Raw genomic sequence first — 18,342 nt, 5'->3', positions numbered from 1 at the left:
AAATGTATTGTACACATTAAATAATTGTATCCAAATGCTCATTCCTTCTTAGGCTCACAACTTGGCAGTTTACTCTCTAGTTAACACGCGTACATTCGAATGGATTTCAATTGGTTATGGTTTCGTCAAGAATATTATATGTACCCATTGCAGTTTAATTACCACTAGATTGGCTGTGTGCAGTGATTGCGCATAAACCATTCTTAGCAGGTGCTAAATTATGTTAAACAAGGAAAACGAGGTACACAGAGTTCTATATAAATATATCATTGTTATGGTCCCCAACTTCGAACTACATGACTGGATTATTGCTTAGAGTTCCAATCACTACACCAGATAAATGTAGGACACCGCCATTGAGTTCCAGTTTCTTTATTGCCGCTGGGGCCGAGTGGTCTTGGACAAATCCAAAACGATCTGCCCCGATTGATTCCGGGTTTCTTCGTGACGAGACGGACGCATGGTTCTTCATGCCCTTCGCATCTAGGAGGCGGCCTCTTTTTAAATATTTTATTCCATGACTCTTGATCTGGAATTGAAGACATCACATTTATGTCAGCCACGATACGGCTTGGAACCGCGGAAACAGTTGTAGATTCTTGTGAGGTTTGAGGATCGGCTTCAAAATCAGGATTCGCGTCAGGAGGCGAAATCCCCGAGGTACGATGTCCGGGACCCGAATCATTTTTGCGTTCATTCGGAACAGAATCGTTGATGGCCTCGCAATCCTTCGCAAGGTTAGACTGCTTCAGACGGGGCTGTCTTGGATTAAAAAATCCGCGAATACTTTTCTGACTAGTTGTCGGGAGAACGCCGGCAATAGGTTCTTTCTTCCGCCGTTTTGGATCTCGTTCGTCGATTTCATGAGATCTTTCAAGGTCCAAGGATATCGGCCTCCCTTTGTTCGTCATGCTGGACATGGACGTCGCATTTTGATTGATCTCACCGGGGGAGAGATTTTGAGTTGAGGACTGACGTAGGAACATATCTCGAATATTGCGACGACGGTTAAATTCGGGAATGAGCCTTCCAGACAGTGGAAGGTGGCTTCTTGATAAAGAATTTTCAGCTGCTTCAAAATCCACCGATGGATTCATGAGATTAACAAAATCGATTTGATCCCCATGCAGATCAACGTTTTCTTTAAATATGGCGTAGACAGGACAATGGTCAGAGCCCTGAGAACTGTCAGCCTGGTAAAGTGCATATTGAAAGTTATTACCAACCATTAGTCCTTCTTGAATATCTGCAATAGACATCCAGTCTTTCATATCTAAACTACATAGGATGTAGTCTATTCTTGCACCAAAATTCCCAGGACGTGCATTAATTCTTTGCTCCCAGCAAGTGTACATGCCGCTTCTGGCAGGGAAGAATGATCTACACATGTCCCATAATACCGCGTCCTTTTTGTCAACACCTTCGATGTGCGAAACTCTCCCACCTTCAACTAACCGGTTGAAAATAATGCGAGCCGGCGACGAGAGAAATTCATCGGTTGTCAGCCTGCTTTTCCGAATTTGCTCTAATGCATGCGCAGAATCAATCGCATCCCTTGAAATATTTAAATCTCCTGCGACGACAACCCTCTTCCCTAGGAAAATCAGGTTCCGGATACGATGATCGAGCGCATTTAGAAATCCTAGTCGAAAGCCATCTCGCGTTTCATCTCTGTTTGCAGGACAATAGACACCGAGTAGAACGAAGGCAGGAAACTCGAGTATCACGCAGCGACCCTCTGAATCAAGAGTTTCCGCACTTACCTCTGAGGTTGAGAGTTGCTCATCTGTCGGGTACCCGCCAATTTGCTCGGATTCTGGGAGTTCCCGGTACGAGGACGTGGAATTTGGCGGACAAAGAATACCGGTGACACCTTCTTCGGCATATATAGGCGAACAGGTGGCATTTCGGGTGTATATTGCCACCCCGGAGTATCCTCATCAGTCAGTAGAGGGGAAACCCAAATAGCTGAAGAGACTTACCTTTCTTGTACTTTGGCAGACTGAAAAAGCAATCCCAGCCAGGAACTAATACCATGTCGTCCCGTAAATCTTTTCTCTGAATTTTAAGCTCCTGGAGCACAATGATGTCTGCTTCAAGAAGATCGAACATTCCCTAGCAGAGTTAGACAACGAGAATTAGAATGATACTGATGTGCCATATACCTGAAATGACTGTGTACCTCGCCATGGTTCGTACGAAAATGGATTCCTAGCCCGGGATTAGCCCGGTTGAGTTTTAAGCATGAAGGAATCACATCTACGGACCGTATGCCATTGACTTGACAAGTAAGTTAGCAGCCCTGTGTTCATCGATGGCACCTTTAAAACATACCATTCCAGGTCGTCAGGCGGAAAGTCATGACGCTGACTCTGCCACACTTGATTCTCTTTTAATTGCCGGATATCGGTGTTCTTAGCTACCTAGTTAAGACTAGGAGGAGTTTCGGTTCTTTGAGCCTCTGACAACCGACTCCTGTGCGCCATACAAAGTCCGGTGTCCAACCAACAGCACTTGAACCATGAGAAAAAAAGATTCTTATTATTCTATAAGGAGAAAAGGTACAAGGTCAAGAGCTAGTTAGCTGTTGGTCGCCCGTACCATGAAATTAGGGGAGCTAGATGGACAATCAGGCAGGTCGTGTTCAGGCCCGTACTTCGTGTCAGGACCTCACCAGAGCAATAGAGTCGTCAGTTGGTATTATTAACTAACCAAGCCGAAGGTCGGTATGTTATCAAGGTTGCAGGTAGTTAGGCAGTTCGTTAAACAAGTTAGTTATAACTAGTTAACTTAGTTAGTTAACTTAGTTACTTAACTGACTTACCTGACTAAGTCTTCAGTTAAGCTAACCTGTATCTAGTTAGTGCATGTGGTGGTATGATGTTCCGAAATTCCAACTTCCCACCTCCGAATATTATCGTCACTTGCGCTCGTCTTCGAATTCGCAGTCGCATTGTTTCAGGACATTGGACTTTTTCATCAAGGCATCATGTTTTCTCAGCGAGCTTTGCTCCGAACCCCTCACCGTCTTCCTTACCATGTCAATGCCTCTTTTCGCCGTCGCTTCGTAAGCACGGACGGGAAACTGTCGGGGGTTCCGGATAACAAATTCAATCGCGAAAGAGCAGCAGTTAAAGCGCATGCAGCTGCTACTAGTGGTGCGCATTACATCGGAAAACGTTAAACGTTCGATCCTTACTGACTCTGCATTTAGATTTATGGCGGAAGTTATCAATCTAGTATATCTCACATCCCCGATTGCAAAGCCTCTTCCTCGTACTGACAGACAAAAGCGTTGTTATTCCGGCTTTAATTCTTGGCTCCATCAATGCGTATAACTTGTGGAATGAGCATTGGGAACATTGGGATCATATGCCGCCACTCGAAGAGAGGGTGGAGTACCCTTATCAGAACATCCGCTCGAAAAACTTTCCTTGGGGTGATGGTGACAAGGTTTGCACTGTCCTTTCCACTTTCTCAATTGAAGAAGCTAGCTAACAAAATTCGATGTAGACTTTGTTGTAAGTTTATGCCTTTGCTTATGATGGTGAAGAAGTTATTTTGCTTCATGGAGCAATTTCTCGTGAGTGTCTGGCTGACCATAGTCCATAGCTGGAATTCAAACGTGAACTACCACAACAAAGACAAGGCTACATAAGCATTGGTGCTGTGCAGCATGATGCAGTTGGTGGACACCATTGTATTCCAGCAGGTTTATACATATGTAACTCTATCAGCAGTAGTATAAAAGGTGTACCAGAAAGGCCCATTTGGTCGCTTTATTACTAGGAGTCAGAAGTGTGTCGTATTTAGCTATATTACATTTCAAACAAAAATAAAGAGAAAGAGAACATATCCAGTTTATCAAGGATAAGACTTGTCTCAAAGCAATGTCACTGTATTGATAGCTAATCAACCTCTTTGCTTTTTGGTGTGTTCTGATTAATCCTTGAATTCCCAACATTGATTTCCGTCGCCAATACCCTTCCATCCTAGTCCATGAGACCCTATCGTAGTAACGACGCGACCATTATCTAATTTACAAAGAAGTCGAGAGCACGGATTGATCTCGCGACCAGAAGGACATCCACAGCATCTAGAGCTTGGCCGTTATAGTCTATCTAAATAAATTGGAGGCTATCGACTATGGGTAGTTGGCAGCTAGACAACGGAAGTTGGCCGGGTTTAGGGTCGGCTTAGTAGAGACACCGTTGCAGGATCAAGGCGGCGCGCTTCATTCACCGACTCTTGCAACACCCGGACAGTCCTCTCGTCAAGGGGGAAAAGAGTACCATTTTTCATGCAGGACCACGTTGATTTATCCTGGCTCTTTTCCCACTCCCCATCTAGCATCCAGACTTCTGGAAACCAGTATTCAGCATTATTTCCCATCTTACTTTTCAGCAGGCCTCCATTAAACCATAGAAGTGCATCGTTTTCGTCGGTGTGAGCGATATGAAAGGAGCACACTCTAGTGACGCCGTCAATTTTCACGGTTTCCCCGAGAATCGCCGCATAATGGGATTCGAAAGTATAAGGCACATCGCACAATTCGAATGCAAGCCACCAGGACTCCTTATCACCATAACCCATGAGATAGGTTACTTGGGTCCGGACATCTTTCGTGTTTTGCCATGCTACGTGTAGGACGCCCATAAGGGTAGAAATTCGGGCTTTGTCCACGACAACCAAGCCAGATTCGCCTTCTTCTGCGTAATTCTCATTGTGAACCCGTGACGATCGGAAATTCAGGCTCGGTGAGGTATGTTTCATTTGCTCCTGCCACCAGGCGTGTCGCTCCGGATACGCATTTTTCCAAAGTAACCTATCATGGAACAATAACAGTCCAGTCTTTTTGAAACCGTTATGGCTATCCAATATTTTTTCGGGCTCCTGAAGTAAAATAGAATCCGAGTCCATGAGGATCACCTGCTCAAACCTACTAGCTAGGATTGCGAACGGTTTTATGGCCCACGTTCCGATCGACAATCCCACTATGTCATCGTCAAAATATGAAGTGACGTCCAGTAGATAAATTTCGGGAGCCAAAGAAGATAGGAATTGCCGATAGGCTAGCGGTAAATCAGATTCACCTGCATAAGCTATTTCTATGGGGATCTGGGAATTCAAGACATTTCGGATTGATCCCACTAAATGGCAAGCAAACCGAAAAGATGACGTGCCGACAGGAACAACGATACCTCTCGAACCCGGTACATGTCGACGTAAAAGTGATAGGAGCGGCTGCTTTTCGACGGGATGTCGAAGAAACGGAAATAGGGACAAAGCAAAAATTTCGATCGCCGTCCAAACTGCAATATCGCCCGAGGCATTCTCTACCCAGTTTTGTAGAATTTGGATACGTCGACCTGACTCTCCGAAATTTGTGTAGTTCAGAGGGAAGTCTGCAAAATAGGTGGCAATCACATCCAATGAAACAGAATTAGGGGATAATTTTAAATCAGGTAAACTTAACCGATTGCTGGAAACTAGAAATGGAAATAAAAAAGAGAAAGGCGTGAGTGAGAAGAGGATGATCAATACAACTAGTGTGGAGGCTCGAATAAGATGAAGCTTTTGAAACAGCGGAAAAACAGGGATAAAATCCATCATGTGCAAGAACAAGGGAGGAGCGCAAGGCACCAAATGATCAACAGAGAATCCATGGCATCAGTTTCTCACCCCTGTTAACAGGCGCAGGATGCAGTTTATATATAGCAGCCATGGAAATCACATCTGAGTCGGGCATCTGACAAAATTCCTTCCCAACCAATCGCCGAGAGGTCTTATGAATCAACAAGCGCCCATCCAGACTCTGGGGATTTACAAGAGTGAAAGGCAGCTAAAAGTATTGGGTACAACTTTGCAAGTGCCACGTAGTTTAGTGACTCTCCACAGAGTACCACGCTTCATTCTTCAGAGATGAAGCAAGGCGCAGCTTCAGTTAAATACAATTTGCATTTTGTCTGGCAAAGTTTGCCAAGAAGAGCTGAGAGTCAACCAAGAGCCCAATCCTGAGGTAAAGGATAAAACACATAGGTCAATCCTGCAAGAGCTATCCCCCGAAAATTGTAGGAAATGGTTGGACATGCGTGTCATCAATGTAAGGCATATCCATCCAACATATGTATGTTGTCGCCTTCATCTATAGTAGGCCCATCTATCCCAGCTTGGTATCTTTATCCTTGATGGGTAAATCCGATCCTAATATAATATCGAACTAGGATTTTAGGCGCCTATAAAGCCTCTAAACGAAGATAGGCAAACAGTACCATACCTGCAACCGATTTGTACTGGCCCCGGATAAAATCCGAGATCTGTTCATCCTTGGCTTGTTCAACTGCGCTTTCGTTATCCTGCTTTCCCTGGCCCATGAATCGTTCCTGAAGAAAGTCGACCCCTGAGCGGAATAGTTCTGTGTTAGACTTCATGCCTCAATTTCTATAGCATGGACGAAGCAGCCCACCTTTGTCGAGCATATCTTCACTCTTCTCGCTCTCGCGGCCACCTCCGGCTGCGGCATTGAGCTTGTCACCTATACCCGAGAACATGCCGCCTTCTCCACCGGAGCTGCCGCCCTGATTTTCGCTCTTACCCTGGCCCGCAAGTTTATTTACGAAATCCATCGCTGAGCTTCCTCACAGCAACCGTGAGGGTGTGCGGTTGATCTGTGGGGGAATAGGTTAACCGAGCTGTGAAGATATATAACAGTTGACCTGGGGAGACTAGGTCATCAGCTTGAGATTCGAAAAACGCACGAGGGGAAGACAAACGAGGTCGTCTTTTATATCAAACATTCCCCCGCTTTGGTAGGTTTGCGGGTTGCCACTCCGCGTAGGTATGACGTGAGTGAAACATTGAACCATGGTGATTTCAAAGTTGGCAGATCCGTCCATCAATGCTACGATTCGCCAACTTGAATACGGGAGGTGTGCAGACTTCGACCAAATCAGCTCGCCTCAGTTCGAGCCCCGCAGCCTTTGAGATCCGGATGGCACACCCTATCGTAGTGTGACAGGGAATCGAACAAGTGTTTCCAAGAGGCAATGCACATTGGACGATCGTCCATATTCCATCCAGAGATCCCCGGTGGCAAACCCTCCGACCTCGTCGGAAAAGCGACGATCATCAAAGCCCCACGCCTTCTGCAAATTCAAGTTGTTCAAGGTGCTTTGGGGTGGGACCTCGAAGAATCCTTCCCTGGATTTAAGGCGGGATACTGCCCTTCAAGAATGGTCGACGGCCGCAGCGGGAATCTTTGTTTTGGCGCAACGCATTCGAGGATGGGGACGGGTTGGAGACTGGAGAGGTCGCTGAACCGGTTAACTAGTTGACCACTGCTTGGTATCGACATGACAGCCTCAACTGAATGTCTATCTCACAAAAATCGCCCCGGCAATCCTAATTGAGGACGAGAGTCTGCAAACACTCACGGGCCATCCAGAAAGGCTCACAGGTAAAAGGGAGAAATGTATAATTTCTATCTGATTGATCGCCAAAGCTGCAATGCCCATCTGCGTGGCCTCCAGGCAGACTCCCACTTCCCGTACTCCGGCAGCCTCCACTCCCTGCTGCACGTGTGAAGAGATTGGCTAGTTATCCATGTCGGGGTTCAAGATACCGTAGCAGGTCGGCTTGCGGAGCGAGACAGCTTTCGCTGGGGTTGATGAGCTAAGTACCTGAATGGGATAGCGTTTATCCTGTATAAAAATGGGTCCAAAAATATATCAACAAGCATGATGGTCTTTGGGTAGATTTCGGTGTAGCAGGCTTGCTTTTCACCGTGTATGATAGTCCTAGACGCATGCTCCGAATATGCCCGTTCACACCAAAATGAAGTCAAGGGCTAAACGCACAGCCTTCGACGGGCGGCCAAGTGACAGGGCGGAGCTCCCGCCGTCTTGATACATTCTATCGGCGTGCTGGCTGAGCCCCCACTGTTCGTACGTGTAGATATGGATTTGGACCGTTGATAATCCACTGCGTTGTACAGCGAGATTTGTCCAGAGAATTCAACCGGTACGGTGGCCTGGGAAGGTATATTGAATAGATTTAAACAACATTCAAGAGCTTTCCGGGGAAATCTATTCCGTTCGGGTTGATAACAATGTTTGATCCGCCAAGTTAATTCCTCAGCTGCTTCAGGGGTGCGGGTATGACTGGAGATTGAGCAGCTGGCGTTCTGACCGAGTCCTTCATTTTGAGAATCAAAGTCCGCATGTGTATACGTATACAACGTACAACCGATGGGCGGCAGAGATTGTCTGTCAATGGTTGGTAGAGGTACTCCATCGTCTTCTGTGCTCGACTGAAAAGCTCCTCGAGATCGATGGCAATGTCATTCCTGGTTATTGGGATTGGTGTCTAATCCGTGCTGATCAACGTGCATTAAAACCCAGCCGACTGGAAGAAGAAGGCAGGCCCGTAAAAATCTTCCTTTCGACTTTGTTGCTATGGGGTTCACAATAAGACCTCCATATAACTTGGATAGATACTAATCATGGCCAGAATCGAAATCTGGGAAGAACAAACCACGATAGTAGGAATTGAGCTCGGTTCCAGGACTTTGTCAAAGACCTGGAAAACCTGATTTGCATACGACAATCTGAACATGAGATTGTGCTATGTTGGGACACAATAATGGAGTGTAAGGAGTAATAGCTGATCAAAGACGGCATGAAAGTTATATCCACACCTTCGAGCAGCAAAACGGAGCAGCAAATTTGGCATCGAATTTTAGTGGGACTTTGCTCTATTCCAAGAAAAATAAAGAAGGCAGAAAAGAATCTGATGATGCAATACACACCATCTCCATCAAGTGAGATATGCGAAAAATAGCTCGCTATATTGCTTCGTTTGACCTTTCAGTGACACCACCAATACCCCTTACAAGAGCATCGGGGTGGATGCCGGTGTTGCGGATGCACTGCTCTGTGCTTAAATTCCATCGCAGTGTATGTGAAGGCAATTTTGGCTATCACATCCAGGTCAAGTCATGTAGAAGGTCATCTCAATTTGCACGTGGATGCGGAGACTTCTCGATAGTTTGATTAGCAATAGAAAGCTCAAGGACCGTTCGCTGATGAACAAATCAAATGAATCCGAATAACTCGCAGAACTGCGAGTAGGATGATCAATAGCGCAAACCGATTCCAGGAACCCTGCACAGCTGGAGAAGCCGTGGGCAACCTGGGTATCATATATGTCTATCAATGGTAATATCCTTCGTATCCAACAGACATCCCTGATTATGTACCTTTTCGGATGGAGCACATAATGCGATCATGCGGATCTCTGGATTTAAATGTACAGCGTGGGGATAATAGCTCTTGCACCCAAATCTAGGTAAAATTCATCGAAGCCCACATTATTCACATTTTCATTATTAAAACATTGGATCTGAACTATGCTGCTAGGGTGGGAGAGGACGTGGGAGCCGCCTTGCCCGGTCTTCCCGCTTGAGGAGGTAGGAATAAGGGAACGTAGGTCTTGCGAAATTGCATTAGCTTGCTGGAAATCGTCCATTTGCCGTGGTAGATGGTTCCGTGCTGCATGTACACAGTATGGGGAGTGAAAAAGGGATAGAACACATACAACAATAACCGCCATAACTGGAGTAAAACAAAAGCATTAGCCAGAATGTTTTGCATTAGCTTGGTATACTTAATTTTCACTGTAAACATACCAGACATGATTACTGACAAGTAGCCTGGTGTAGATGAGTTCTTCTTCTGCTCTGGAGACTCTGCCATCCAATTTTGGAGTGAAAATACAACCGACGTCCTATATAGCATGTGTTGGAGCCCGTGGGTCAAATGAGCACACGGTGGAGTATTAACGCACCATCCGATCATCCTAAGCACAGTACAAAATATCCTTTAAGTACCACCATCAAGAAAGAGACCGACCGTTCCTAGAATCAGACTCGGCCCTGGGATAGGGAAAAGGAACGCACCTGCTTCGCGTAAACATCTGTTCATTGTGTTAGCGCTAACCTTGTAGGAAAGGATTGGATCTCTTCCGGCTTCACTTACCGCCGCCATGGGCAATGTGCTTGAGAGGGCACCTTAAAAAGATTAGTCGTCAGACGATTCTAGCGAGGGGAGCTGCATGAGGGCAACCCACTGGCCATGTCGCCATCCTTCTTCGACGCCGGGTCCACATACGGTACGACTACCAATTCGATATCAGCGGATTGGACGGAAGAAAGAGAAAGCGAGATTCTGGTAGAGCATGGAAGTGAAACATACCCAGGTCAGCTCTGCGCATATCCTTCTTGGTCGCCATCTTGACGAGCGTCAGCACATTTGACGGGTTCTTGCTTGCCGACCGGAGCTCAGGAGGTACGTTCCCCAAGTTACCCCCTACAGCAGAGCGAAATTCCACGTGACCGTGATGTGACATCAGGCGGGCAAACAAAGCAAACAAGGAAGACGACAACTCTAGGATGCGCATGATTGATTCAATGACTTAAACAGTATACCCGGTTGCACCTCATGCTCAACATTAAGAGGAGGTTTGGAACTTCTAGTTGACTGAATTTGGCCTATTTACAGCACATAGAACCGAACTCCATGCCTCAAGCTCCTATTTACCCCAAAATTTACAAGGGATGCATCCTTCTTGACAAGCAACTTTTATCTCGGCTCTTCATCTTGAATTTATAGAGAGGTAGTTGCTCACTTCCCACAGCTCCTCTCTCCCATCGGTTTCTGTGCGCAAATTGAGGACCTAAACGTAGTATTTGCTTAACAAAAGCGCCTGAAAGAAGAAGGAATAGCAGGACTTACACTTCAATGTATAGGTGGACGTTTGGATCTTCTAGAGCCTCCAGAACGTCACGGATAAGATGGCGCATGTCAACGTATGACCACTACAGAACACGGGCGTTTTAGCTGGGAATTCAATGAACAGGTCCGTAGTGAATCCAAACTCACCCTCAGCTCTCGCATAAACGGCATGATGGTCCAACCATCAATGCCAGCCTTAATCTGTTCCAGATTCAGCTTCCCTAAGGCCCTCATTCTAGGGTCTTCCGACCATGTACCGACAGGTACTTTGTGCTTTTTTTCTATGGTGTTGACGAATCCCGCGTTCAAGAGATGGCCCCAAGCTTGATCGGCGACCTGAAACGTCTTTCCGCTTATCTCGCCGGCCCGAAGCATACCTCGCGACCACCGTCTGAGTGGGTGATCACAGGGCAACGAGTCATTATCCGACTTGAACTCAACTGACATCTCTTGTTGGTCGACCCACCCTCCAGGTCTTAAATGCCTGGGAATCCGGACGAGAGAAAGTTAGCCTTGCTCCTCAACGGCAATAACGTCGACGAGGATCCAAGTCTCGGGTAAAACGTACCTATATATTGAGGCATAGAGACCGTGCCAATCTGTGACGGAACCGTACATCTGTCGTATATGGACGAGATCAAAATAATTTGGTGGATAGCACCACTTATCACAGACATCGTCAATTATAAAGTTGCAGTTACTGGGAAGATTATTTGGCTGGATTGCGGAATAGTCTATGCCCGTGACGTTGGCAGATGGATATTCATCCGCAAAGTCGCTGTAAGAATATTAGATTGAAATAACAAAGGCCAGGAGAACCCTTACACTGCCCAAGCACCATTTCCAGTCCCAAGATCAATGACCTCCTATTGTTATGCATTAGTATACAGTTCAAAGAGCGAAAGTGACGGTGATCCACTAACCCTCACGTCTTTGGAAATGGGTGCATCCGCTAATTTTCCATCGAGTAGATCATAGAACATGTGGTGTCTGACAAGGCACATCAGTCTCAATGAACTCTTCCCTAAAAAAATTCGGTTACTTACGCAACGTCCATCTGGTTTTGTTGAACATCGTCGTTCGGCGCCCTGAAAAGCATCAGTGGTAGCCTTTTCAAATTTGCCCAGTGGACACTTACCAGTATTCTCCCTCTTTATAGGCGTTATACCGCCGGCCATAGTCGTATGGATAGTCGACAAATTCCGAGGCCAGGGCCGTTGTCGTGCTCAGACTGGGATCACACCAAAATCCACTAGTTAGCAACGCATCCGGAAACATTTAGATTGCTTTGAGGGGCCTTTCTCATGACTCACGTGTCGTCTTCATCATAATCAGAACCAAAGCAAGGCTCCTTGGTGACCAGTCAGCCATGTACTGGCCTTGAAGGCATTTACAGACTCTCTAAACGAAGAGTTCCGGGGTACTAACACAGGTATCTGGAGCAGACACATCAACCATCGTGACCTCCCTTGACAGCTCCGTATGAATGGTTTTAACGGGACCCGGTGAAGCAACACCTGGACAAAGAGGAAAGTAAAGAACCCCGGAATCAAAGGCCAGGGCAGCCACATATAAGTTACGATTCCAGTCATAGACAATCCGGGGTGGTTTTTGAGATCGTTGCACAATGGGATGAGCCATTGTAGGTTACGCTTTGTATAATTTAAGAGAATGCCAAAGTCCAAAGGCCCTGAAAGACTGCACATAGATGAAAGAGATGCACAGGCTCGGCAGTACTGGACCGTGGGATGGACCCGGCGTGCTTTTTATCCCTTTCCTCGTGGGTAGAACATTGCAGGAGAAAGTATCTCGTACTCCGCACATAATGTTGCATCATGCACTGTGAGAAGGTAGCAAAAATGGGATAATGCATTACTTATCAGATAGGGTCATCCTTTGAGCCCGAGTCAAGGCGACTCATCTTTGCAGTAACAAACTAAAAAGGGAAGAGGACGGAAGGAAAGAAAAAGAAAAACAAACGCAAAACAACCAGGACAAAGAAGACGACGTTGCATCGGAGAATGGCTGCAGGGGCCGAGAGCGATTATTATCCTGTCCGCTGCCACGTTCCACAGCCGAAGCGCTTTTGGGACAGTGAACTATGTACATACGGGCATGCACAGAGCATGTATGTAGCTATCGTCATTTGCACTGATTGGAGTCCCGACAGAGGAGGTGATATCCGCCCTCGGGGACTAACCGACCCGGGCGTCATACGGCCGATCCCCAGCTTTTGGGACAGAAATCAGATCCTTAGTTCATGAGCAATGAACTGCCGCCTAGGCTCAGAGCGGCTTGGGTTGGTGTTATCGACGTGCCTTTCCCTCTGGCTCAATGGGCGGCTTTGGAATATATTCGTATCTGTCGAGCCTCGGGCTGCTATTCGCTTGCTCTCAAACAAAGAAAATTGATAATGCTGAACCAGCGGTTAGGCGTGGCGAACGTTTGGGAATCGAGACTGGCTCCCGGGTCAAAAGAAGAAGGCTTAATTTTTGGAAGCAAAACGAAAACTCTCGCTGCGTGTTTCCTGGTTCTTGGAAGTTGGAGCCGTCGGAGTTAGGCGAGTCTAATGCATTGGGTGGGAGGGAGGATTTGGAAGATTGTCCGTCCAGAACAAGCCTCCTTGTGCATGAGAACAAAGAAACTGGACACAGCTTGGCTTCGTGGCAACTGCACGCGCAAATCCCCATTTAAGACGAGTCATTCGTTGATTCTGTGATTGAGATCAAATTGTCTTGAATTGAGTATTGGATACAATCGTCTTATCATTATTGGATGTCATAATTTATTCCCATACCGAAACAAAGTGAGTTTTTGATCTAAATGCAAGTTTACCATGCCCATGGATTGCTCTCGCCCGACCTCTCAAGTGCTTCGGCGATGGGATCCGAGAGTGATCGAGTGTACGAGAGATTGAACGTCGTTCTGGTCCTTGAATAAAACACTGGGCAATCTTTACTGTCGCATTTGACTTCTTCACCCCACTGCACTCCCATACACGAACGGCAGACCTCATGTATGTTCGCAACCTTTTTTTCCGCCCGCTGGACTCTGTATCGCAAGCGCATGAGCGAAAGATGCGGACGCCGTAGACAGTGGTTGCAAAGGGCCTCTCCGTTTTCTAGCTTCTCCCGACACACCACACAGGACGAAGCCCTCATATATGACTCGAGAGTTTTCCGCAACAGGGTTCCGTCAGAGATCATGGCGTTGTCAGTGCGCCGTACTCGCTGATACTTGGGCATTTCATCATACCACTGTCGGATGTTGGCCCCTACCAGGTTGAAGATTCGTTCAAGGGGCGGAATGAGGTTCTTCGAAATATAGTATTCCGCGTCCAATTCCATTTGTGGGTCTTGAAGAAGCACTTCAGGCGCCACACAGCGGTCAATCAGCCGTGAACCCGGCGCACCCGAAATCACCACGTAGGGAATCCGTTCTCCATATTGTGGCTCTAATCTTGGATCCTCGAGCATCCGCTTGGCACTGATCAGCGCGCCCGGCGGAGGTGGACCCTTCTCGCTATATGTGCCCAACCTAACCTCTTTTGCGAAACAGAAATCCTGAATGGACACCTTGCCCTGCATAATTTTGGCACATTGCTTCTGAAAATATTTCTTGACTCGACTTAGATCAGCCGTTTCGAACAAAATTCTCAGCGCCTTCTCTTCAATCTTCTGTTCAGCTGGAGTGCCATCTCGGCGAACAGTTTCTATCCCTTTAGCGTCGAACTCCGGCTTCGTCTGGCCACGGCTCTCATATTTATAACCGACGTATCTTTTCTTAGCCAAGAGGACACACGGATGGTATACCTTTTCAAATTTAAGCTTCACAGGACGAGGATTCGAGGCAGTGATTTTTTGTGCGATTTCCTCCCCAATGTCAAATGCTTCGTCTCTGGTACGGCCCTTGAGATAGATGAATAAACTGTCAGTGTCGCCGTAGACGACTTCAGCGCCCCATCGTTCAACAGAATGAATCATTGCGATGGCCTTTTCCAATGTCTCCCGAGCAGTTTGGACAATGCTGTCGGCTATCTCTGCACAGGGCATCCGTCCTGAAAACGACGCAGAAGTATATCCATACGTCACGTTCGCAATCAACTTCAATGCAAGCTGTCGGTTATTTAGTAAGCGTTGCAGAGCCCTGTCCTCTTTATTAGCCTTCATGCCACCCTTCACCATAACACGAGTTTCCAGAATCTCCGTAAGCATCTTAGCCAAAAGCGATTTGCGGACTTCTGGTCTGGTGTACATGATACCGTTTGGAGCGATATTGATTTGGCTTTCAAGCAACCCTAACAAGCCTGGTTGCCTCTGATAGTCAATAAAGCCCATTTTATTTCGACCACGCCAATCGACAATCCTACCCAAGAATGTAGAATAACAATAATTGTAAGCAATCATAACACTCGGGTAGAGTGACTGAAAATCCAAAACTAAGAGCGGACTGTTGTAAAAATCGCTCTGAGGCTCCATAACTAATGGTAAACATTCGAGAGCGTTTTGTTGGCCAACTTGTGCTTTGCTTGGAGAAATCAGAATGAAGTTCTCTGGCTTTGCTATGCGAAACATGAGAGATTCTACTTTGAACTGAGAACCTCTCGAGAAGACGGAAAAGAAATCAATTCCAAGAATCCGAGCCTGTTCGCTCGTTCTTGAAATTAATTCATTTGCGTCAAGGATATCCAGATTGAGCCTGGTGCGGGTGATAAAGTAATTGACGACTTTCACTAGATTTCGAGGCTTAGTACTCTTGAACCATTTGGTTAAGTCATGGAACGGATAATGTGGTATCCTTTTATGAAGCAAATGAAACGCAACGTTCTCCAGAGTATACTGAATCAAGTTCAGTTCGCTTCTCATGGCTCTCCAAATATTGATCATGTGTCTGCCTGTTACCCGTATGGTTGAAGTGTGGTTGAAACCCCATCGATCGGATTCCTTGCCAAAACGTCCATGAGAATCGGTCTTCACTCGGGATAACTCATCACAAAGATCATAGTCATACTTGACCCTTGCACGTTCGATAAGATAACCCCAAGAGCCGTTGTGGACTTCGTAGCCTGTTAAGATATCCGGGTCATAATAACGCACAATGTCCACCAGTTTGGTGAGAACGTCGAGCTCTGAGGACTCTTCCTCTATCTCAGCATTGGTATCGTATCTGATTTTAGCTGCTATACTCTCAGTTTCTGCAACAGCAAGAACTCCGGTTTGAACCTCATCGCTGGGCTCGTTAACACCAAGCGATCGATCCCCGGACTGGATACACCAAAAGATACAAGATATCTCATCTTCTTCAGGATTGGGTGCCAGAGTGCATCGAGTATTCACATGTACCTCGAGACTCATAACACTCATGTAATGTGCCTCGTGCTGTATATTTCGAGAAAATTTCTTCTGAAAATATAGGAAGCCATGTGAATCTTTTTGGGTGGCTGCTTCGATTTGAGAAATCCCAGGTTGCTTTGAATTTGTTGTAGTAAAGGACTGAGGGCCAAGGCGCTTGGAATCCTGCTCTTTGCACCATTCAATTACCTCCGAACGTGATGGAGGCAGGGGAGCGAACTCCCAGCATCGGAGGGAACAAGCTTTTCGAAGCCTATCACTCTCCCTTTCAAGGGCGCCCTGGTCAACAACTACCGGAGGCTTGTCTCCATGAAGTAAGGGAGATTTTCCAGTTGGATCAAATGGAGGAAGATAGGGCACTGTATTGCTCTCCAATTTAAATTCCCTCCCTGCATATTCCCGTGACCGGTCCGGTACATCATCATCGTTGCTGTAATACGCGTTTTGATAAACCACGGATGGCCGTGAATCGTTGCTTATTGTCTCCCGAATTAGAGACGAAGAAGGGCAGGGAGAATGGAACGTGTAGATTGTGGCATTAGGCGGGATATTGAAAGATTCACGAAGGATTTTATCAAATTCAACGCCATCTGAGCGAGGTAACTGTGAAGTTTCACAGCTCGTGGTCTTGTCAGAGTTTGAATGAGAGTGAGGTGCAGGTAAAGCAGTAAGCGCTGACTTTGAACCGAACCCTGAAATAGGGTGAGATAATTTCACCGAGCCGCTTTGCTGGCTGGCTCGCGATATCGTGGCAGAGTCATTTGGATCCTTGACCACAGGAAACTGCAATCTCGAGTTGCCGTCACTCTTATTTGATTTTTGAGAAGATTTTGGCTGAGAGGAAAGCTCTTCAGCAGCAATATGCCATTTGCGTTCAACTTGGTCGGCCGGGCGCTGGGACAAAGTCATCTCGTTTCTAGGTGATTTCAAGATAGAAGAAGATTTCACGGGGTCGAGCATAAATCGAGGTCGTTTAGATGGCTGTGTATTTGCTGCGGTGGAAATTGAGCGTTTTGTCCTGTTGGATCCGATTTTGCTTATGAATTCATCGTCAATTTCGAAAAAATCTTCCTGGCTATTAATGATTGCTGACGATCGCCGGACTCCCATACTTGTCAACTCGGCATCCGTGATGTGTGCAGAAGAATCAAGGGTGTTATTTTCCTCATCTAATCTTTCCCTATTCTCCCTAGGCGTCCGAACATTGGCCAAATCGCCTCTTATTCTTGTCTCCCTAGTACTGTCAGGTTGTGGGGTACGCAGACCTGAACCGCTAGAATCTTCGTAGCTATTCGATGTATCTGGAAGCTGGAGCGATAGAATCCGTGCCTCATCAACTTCAATGCCGACCTCCACTCCTTCATCTCCAACATTGACAGGATCAAAGACGGCAGCTTGAAGCTTTTCGGGATATAAATCTTCCACACTATCCAAAGCCGACTGTATACTTGCTTCAAAGGGGTCGGATTGGATAAGACTGGCTGGCGATGGCTTCGCTCCGTTGTTCCGGGCTTGCTCCTTCACCACTATTTCCGCCACCCGAGCTCGAAACTCTTCTTCATGAATCCAACCTCCAGCTGCTACGTTTCGGGAGTCAGCTGACATGGAAACGAGGTCTGCTGAAGTAAACGGGCTGCTTTCAGAATCTGTAAGTCCCATTGCGGCCTTTCTCCGTCGCTTTTCGTCTTCCCAGAGACTAGCCAAGCTAGGTACCAATTTCGCGTCTGGAGGAATCGTATCTAAGCCCTCAAATAGATAGTTGTGTAAAGGGCGTTCCTTAATCCCAAGTCGATTGAGAATATCTTGAACGTGAACGTCAACTTCGAGAGCGCAATGACTTTGCCTTGGAAACGCCCCAGCATCCGATATCAGCGCTGGAGCAATGTTTTGATCATGCCATTGATGCTCAGAATCTTCTAGCTCACATTGGAGCGGTACTGGTCCTCGGAAGGTCACTTTCCTGCAGTCGATATACGCACATCCGTACAAGTTGTAGTCACACATCCACTGGGGGATATACTGCATATGGCTTTCATACGGCTGAAGAACCCGTTTCATTACAGCGCCTTGAAGCAAGAGATCCGCAAGTCGCGTCATATGTAAGGGGTTCAGCAAATATATCTTGAAGAAAAACTTATGCCCCACATGATAACCGTAAAAGGGTGTACCTTTCACAAGGCTTATGTGGGCGACGTAGGCAG

General features: G+C 46.6%; 8 protein-coding genes across 8 annotated transcripts; 1 reads left to right on the top strand and 7 right to left on the bottom strand.

The window, feature by feature from the left end:
- Positions 1–292: 292 nt before the first annotated feature.
- On the bottom strand, positions 293–2,362 carry APN2 (Class II abasic (AP) endonuclease; the record flags this gene model as incomplete). The annotated part of the gene is made up of 7 exons (XM_066124763.1): positions 293–529; positions 588–1,178; positions 1,227–1,936; positions 1,983–2,115; positions 2,166–2,211; positions 2,268–2,280; positions 2,335–2,362. The coding sequence occupies 7 exons, from the start codon at positions 2,360–2,362 to the stop codon at positions 293–295; spliced, it is 1,758 nt and encodes a 585-aa protein (XP_065980844.1).
- A 556-nt stretch (positions 2,363–2,918) lies between these two features.
- COX13 (Cytochrome c oxidase subunit 6A, mitochondrial) lies at positions 2,919–3,865 on the top strand. Its single transcript, XM_066124762.1, has 4 exons — positions 2,919–3,158; positions 3,215–3,239; positions 3,294–3,453; positions 3,514–3,865. Exons 1-4 carry the CDS (start codon positions 2,990–2,992, stop codon positions 3,523–3,525), a joined length of 366 nt encoding a protein of 121 aa, XP_065980843.1. The 5' UTR covers positions 2,919–2,989; the 3' UTR covers positions 3,526–3,865.
- A 169-nt stretch (positions 3,866–4,034) lies between these two features.
- D8B26_005246 (uncharacterized protein) lies at positions 4,035–5,769 on the bottom strand (the record flags this gene model as incomplete). The annotated part of the gene is made up of 3 exons (XM_066124761.1): positions 4,550–5,769; positions 4,210–4,471; positions 4,035–4,121 (listed from the first exon to the last, which is right to left on the bottom strand). Exons 1-3 carry the CDS (start codon positions 5,611–5,613, stop codon positions 4,035–4,037), a joined length of 1,413 nt encoding a protein of 470 aa, XP_065980842.1. The 5' UTR covers positions 5,614–5,769.
- Positions 5,770–5,931: 162 nt separating this feature from the next.
- Positions 5,932–6,626, bottom strand: D8B26_005245 (uncharacterized protein; the record flags this gene model as incomplete). Its single annotated transcript, XM_003066537.2, has 3 exons — positions 5,932–6,204; positions 6,278–6,400; positions 6,467–6,626. The coding sequence occupies 3 exons, from the start codon at positions 6,624–6,626 to the stop codon at positions 6,161–6,163; spliced, it is 327 nt and encodes a 108-aa protein (XP_003066583.2). The 3' UTR covers positions 5,932–6,160.
- A 2,674-nt stretch (positions 6,627–9,300) lies between these two features.
- On the bottom strand, positions 9,301–9,846 carry D8B26_005244 (uncharacterized protein; the record flags this gene model as incomplete). The annotated part of the gene is made up of 4 exons (XM_066124760.1): positions 9,301–9,488; positions 9,595–9,611; positions 9,686–9,783; positions 9,844–9,846. The coding sequence occupies 4 exons, from the start codon at positions 9,844–9,846 to the stop codon at positions 9,301–9,303; spliced, it is 306 nt and encodes a 101-aa protein (XP_065980841.1).
- A 32-nt stretch (positions 9,847–9,878) lies between these two features.
- Positions 9,879–10,287, bottom strand: D8B26_005243 (uncharacterized protein; the record flags this gene model as incomplete). Its single annotated transcript, XM_066124759.1, has 3 exons — positions 9,879–10,066; positions 10,126–10,173; positions 10,251–10,287. The coding sequence occupies 3 exons, from the start codon at positions 10,285–10,287 to the stop codon at positions 9,879–9,881; spliced, it is 273 nt and encodes a 90-aa protein (XP_065980840.1).
- A 147-nt stretch (positions 10,288–10,434) lies between these two features.
- Positions 10,435–12,523, bottom strand: D8B26_005242 (uncharacterized protein). Its single transcript, XM_003066539.2, has 10 exons — positions 12,219–12,523; positions 12,104–12,141; positions 11,929–12,021; positions 11,837–11,878; positions 11,714–11,780; positions 11,616–11,656; positions 11,359–11,568; positions 10,938–11,274; positions 10,791–10,873; positions 10,435–10,731 (listed from the first exon to the last, which is right to left on the bottom strand). Exons 1-10 carry the CDS (start codon positions 12,429–12,431, stop codon positions 10,680–10,682), a joined length of 1,176 nt encoding a protein of 391 aa, XP_003066585.2. The 5' UTR covers positions 12,432–12,523; the 3' UTR covers positions 10,435–10,679.
- Positions 12,524–13,580: 1,057 nt separating this feature from the next.
- On the bottom strand, positions 13,581–18,199 carry REV3 (DNA polymerase zeta; the record flags this gene model as incomplete). Its single annotated transcript, XM_003066540.2, has 1 exon — positions 13,581–18,199. The coding sequence occupies one exon, from the start codon at positions 18,197–18,199 to the stop codon at positions 13,622–13,624; it is 4,578 nt and encodes a 1,525-aa protein (XP_003066586.2). The 3' UTR covers positions 13,581–13,621.
- Between the last annotated feature and the right edge of the window lie 143 nt (positions 18,200–18,342).

Source organism: Coccidioides posadasii, chromosome 3 (genome assembly GCF_018416015.2).
Source record: "Coccidioides posadasii str. Silveira chromosome 3, complete sequence".
NCBI classification, from domain to species: Eukaryota; Fungi; Ascomycota; class Eurotiomycetes; order Onygenales; family Onygenaceae; genus Coccidioides; species Coccidioides posadasii.
The sequence above is the reverse complement of the archived record's forward strand: the minus strand, read 5'-3'. Positions and strand labels throughout refer to the sequence as shown.

Excerpts from the sequence above, each read along its gene's own strand:
- COX13 (XM_066124762.1), top strand. The coding sequence starts at position 2,990 with ATGTTTTCTCAGCGAGCTTTGCTCCGAACCCCTCACCGTCTTCCTTAC. Across the intron at positions 3,159-3,214 it reads GCATGCAGCTGCTACTAGTG|ATTTATGGCGGAAGTTATCA; the intron begins GTGCGCATTACA and ends CTCTGCATTTAG. Across the intron at positions 3,240-3,293 it reads TGGCGGAAGTTATCAATCTA|CGTTGTTATTCCGGCTTTAA; the intron begins GTATATCTCACA and ends GACAGACAAAAG.
- D8B26_005242 (XM_003066539.2), bottom strand. The coding sequence starts at position 12,431 with ATGGCTCATCCCATTGTGCAACGATCTCAAAAACCACCCCGGATTGTC. Across the intron at positions 12,142-12,218 it reads TGTCTGCTCCAGATACCTGT|GAGCCTTGCTTTGGTTCTGA; the intron begins GTTAGTACCCCG and ends CTGGTCACCAAG. Across the intron at positions 12,022-12,103 it reads GATTATGATGAAGACGACAC|TCTGAGCACGACAACGGCCC; the intron begins GTGAGTCATGAG and ends GTGTGATCCCAG.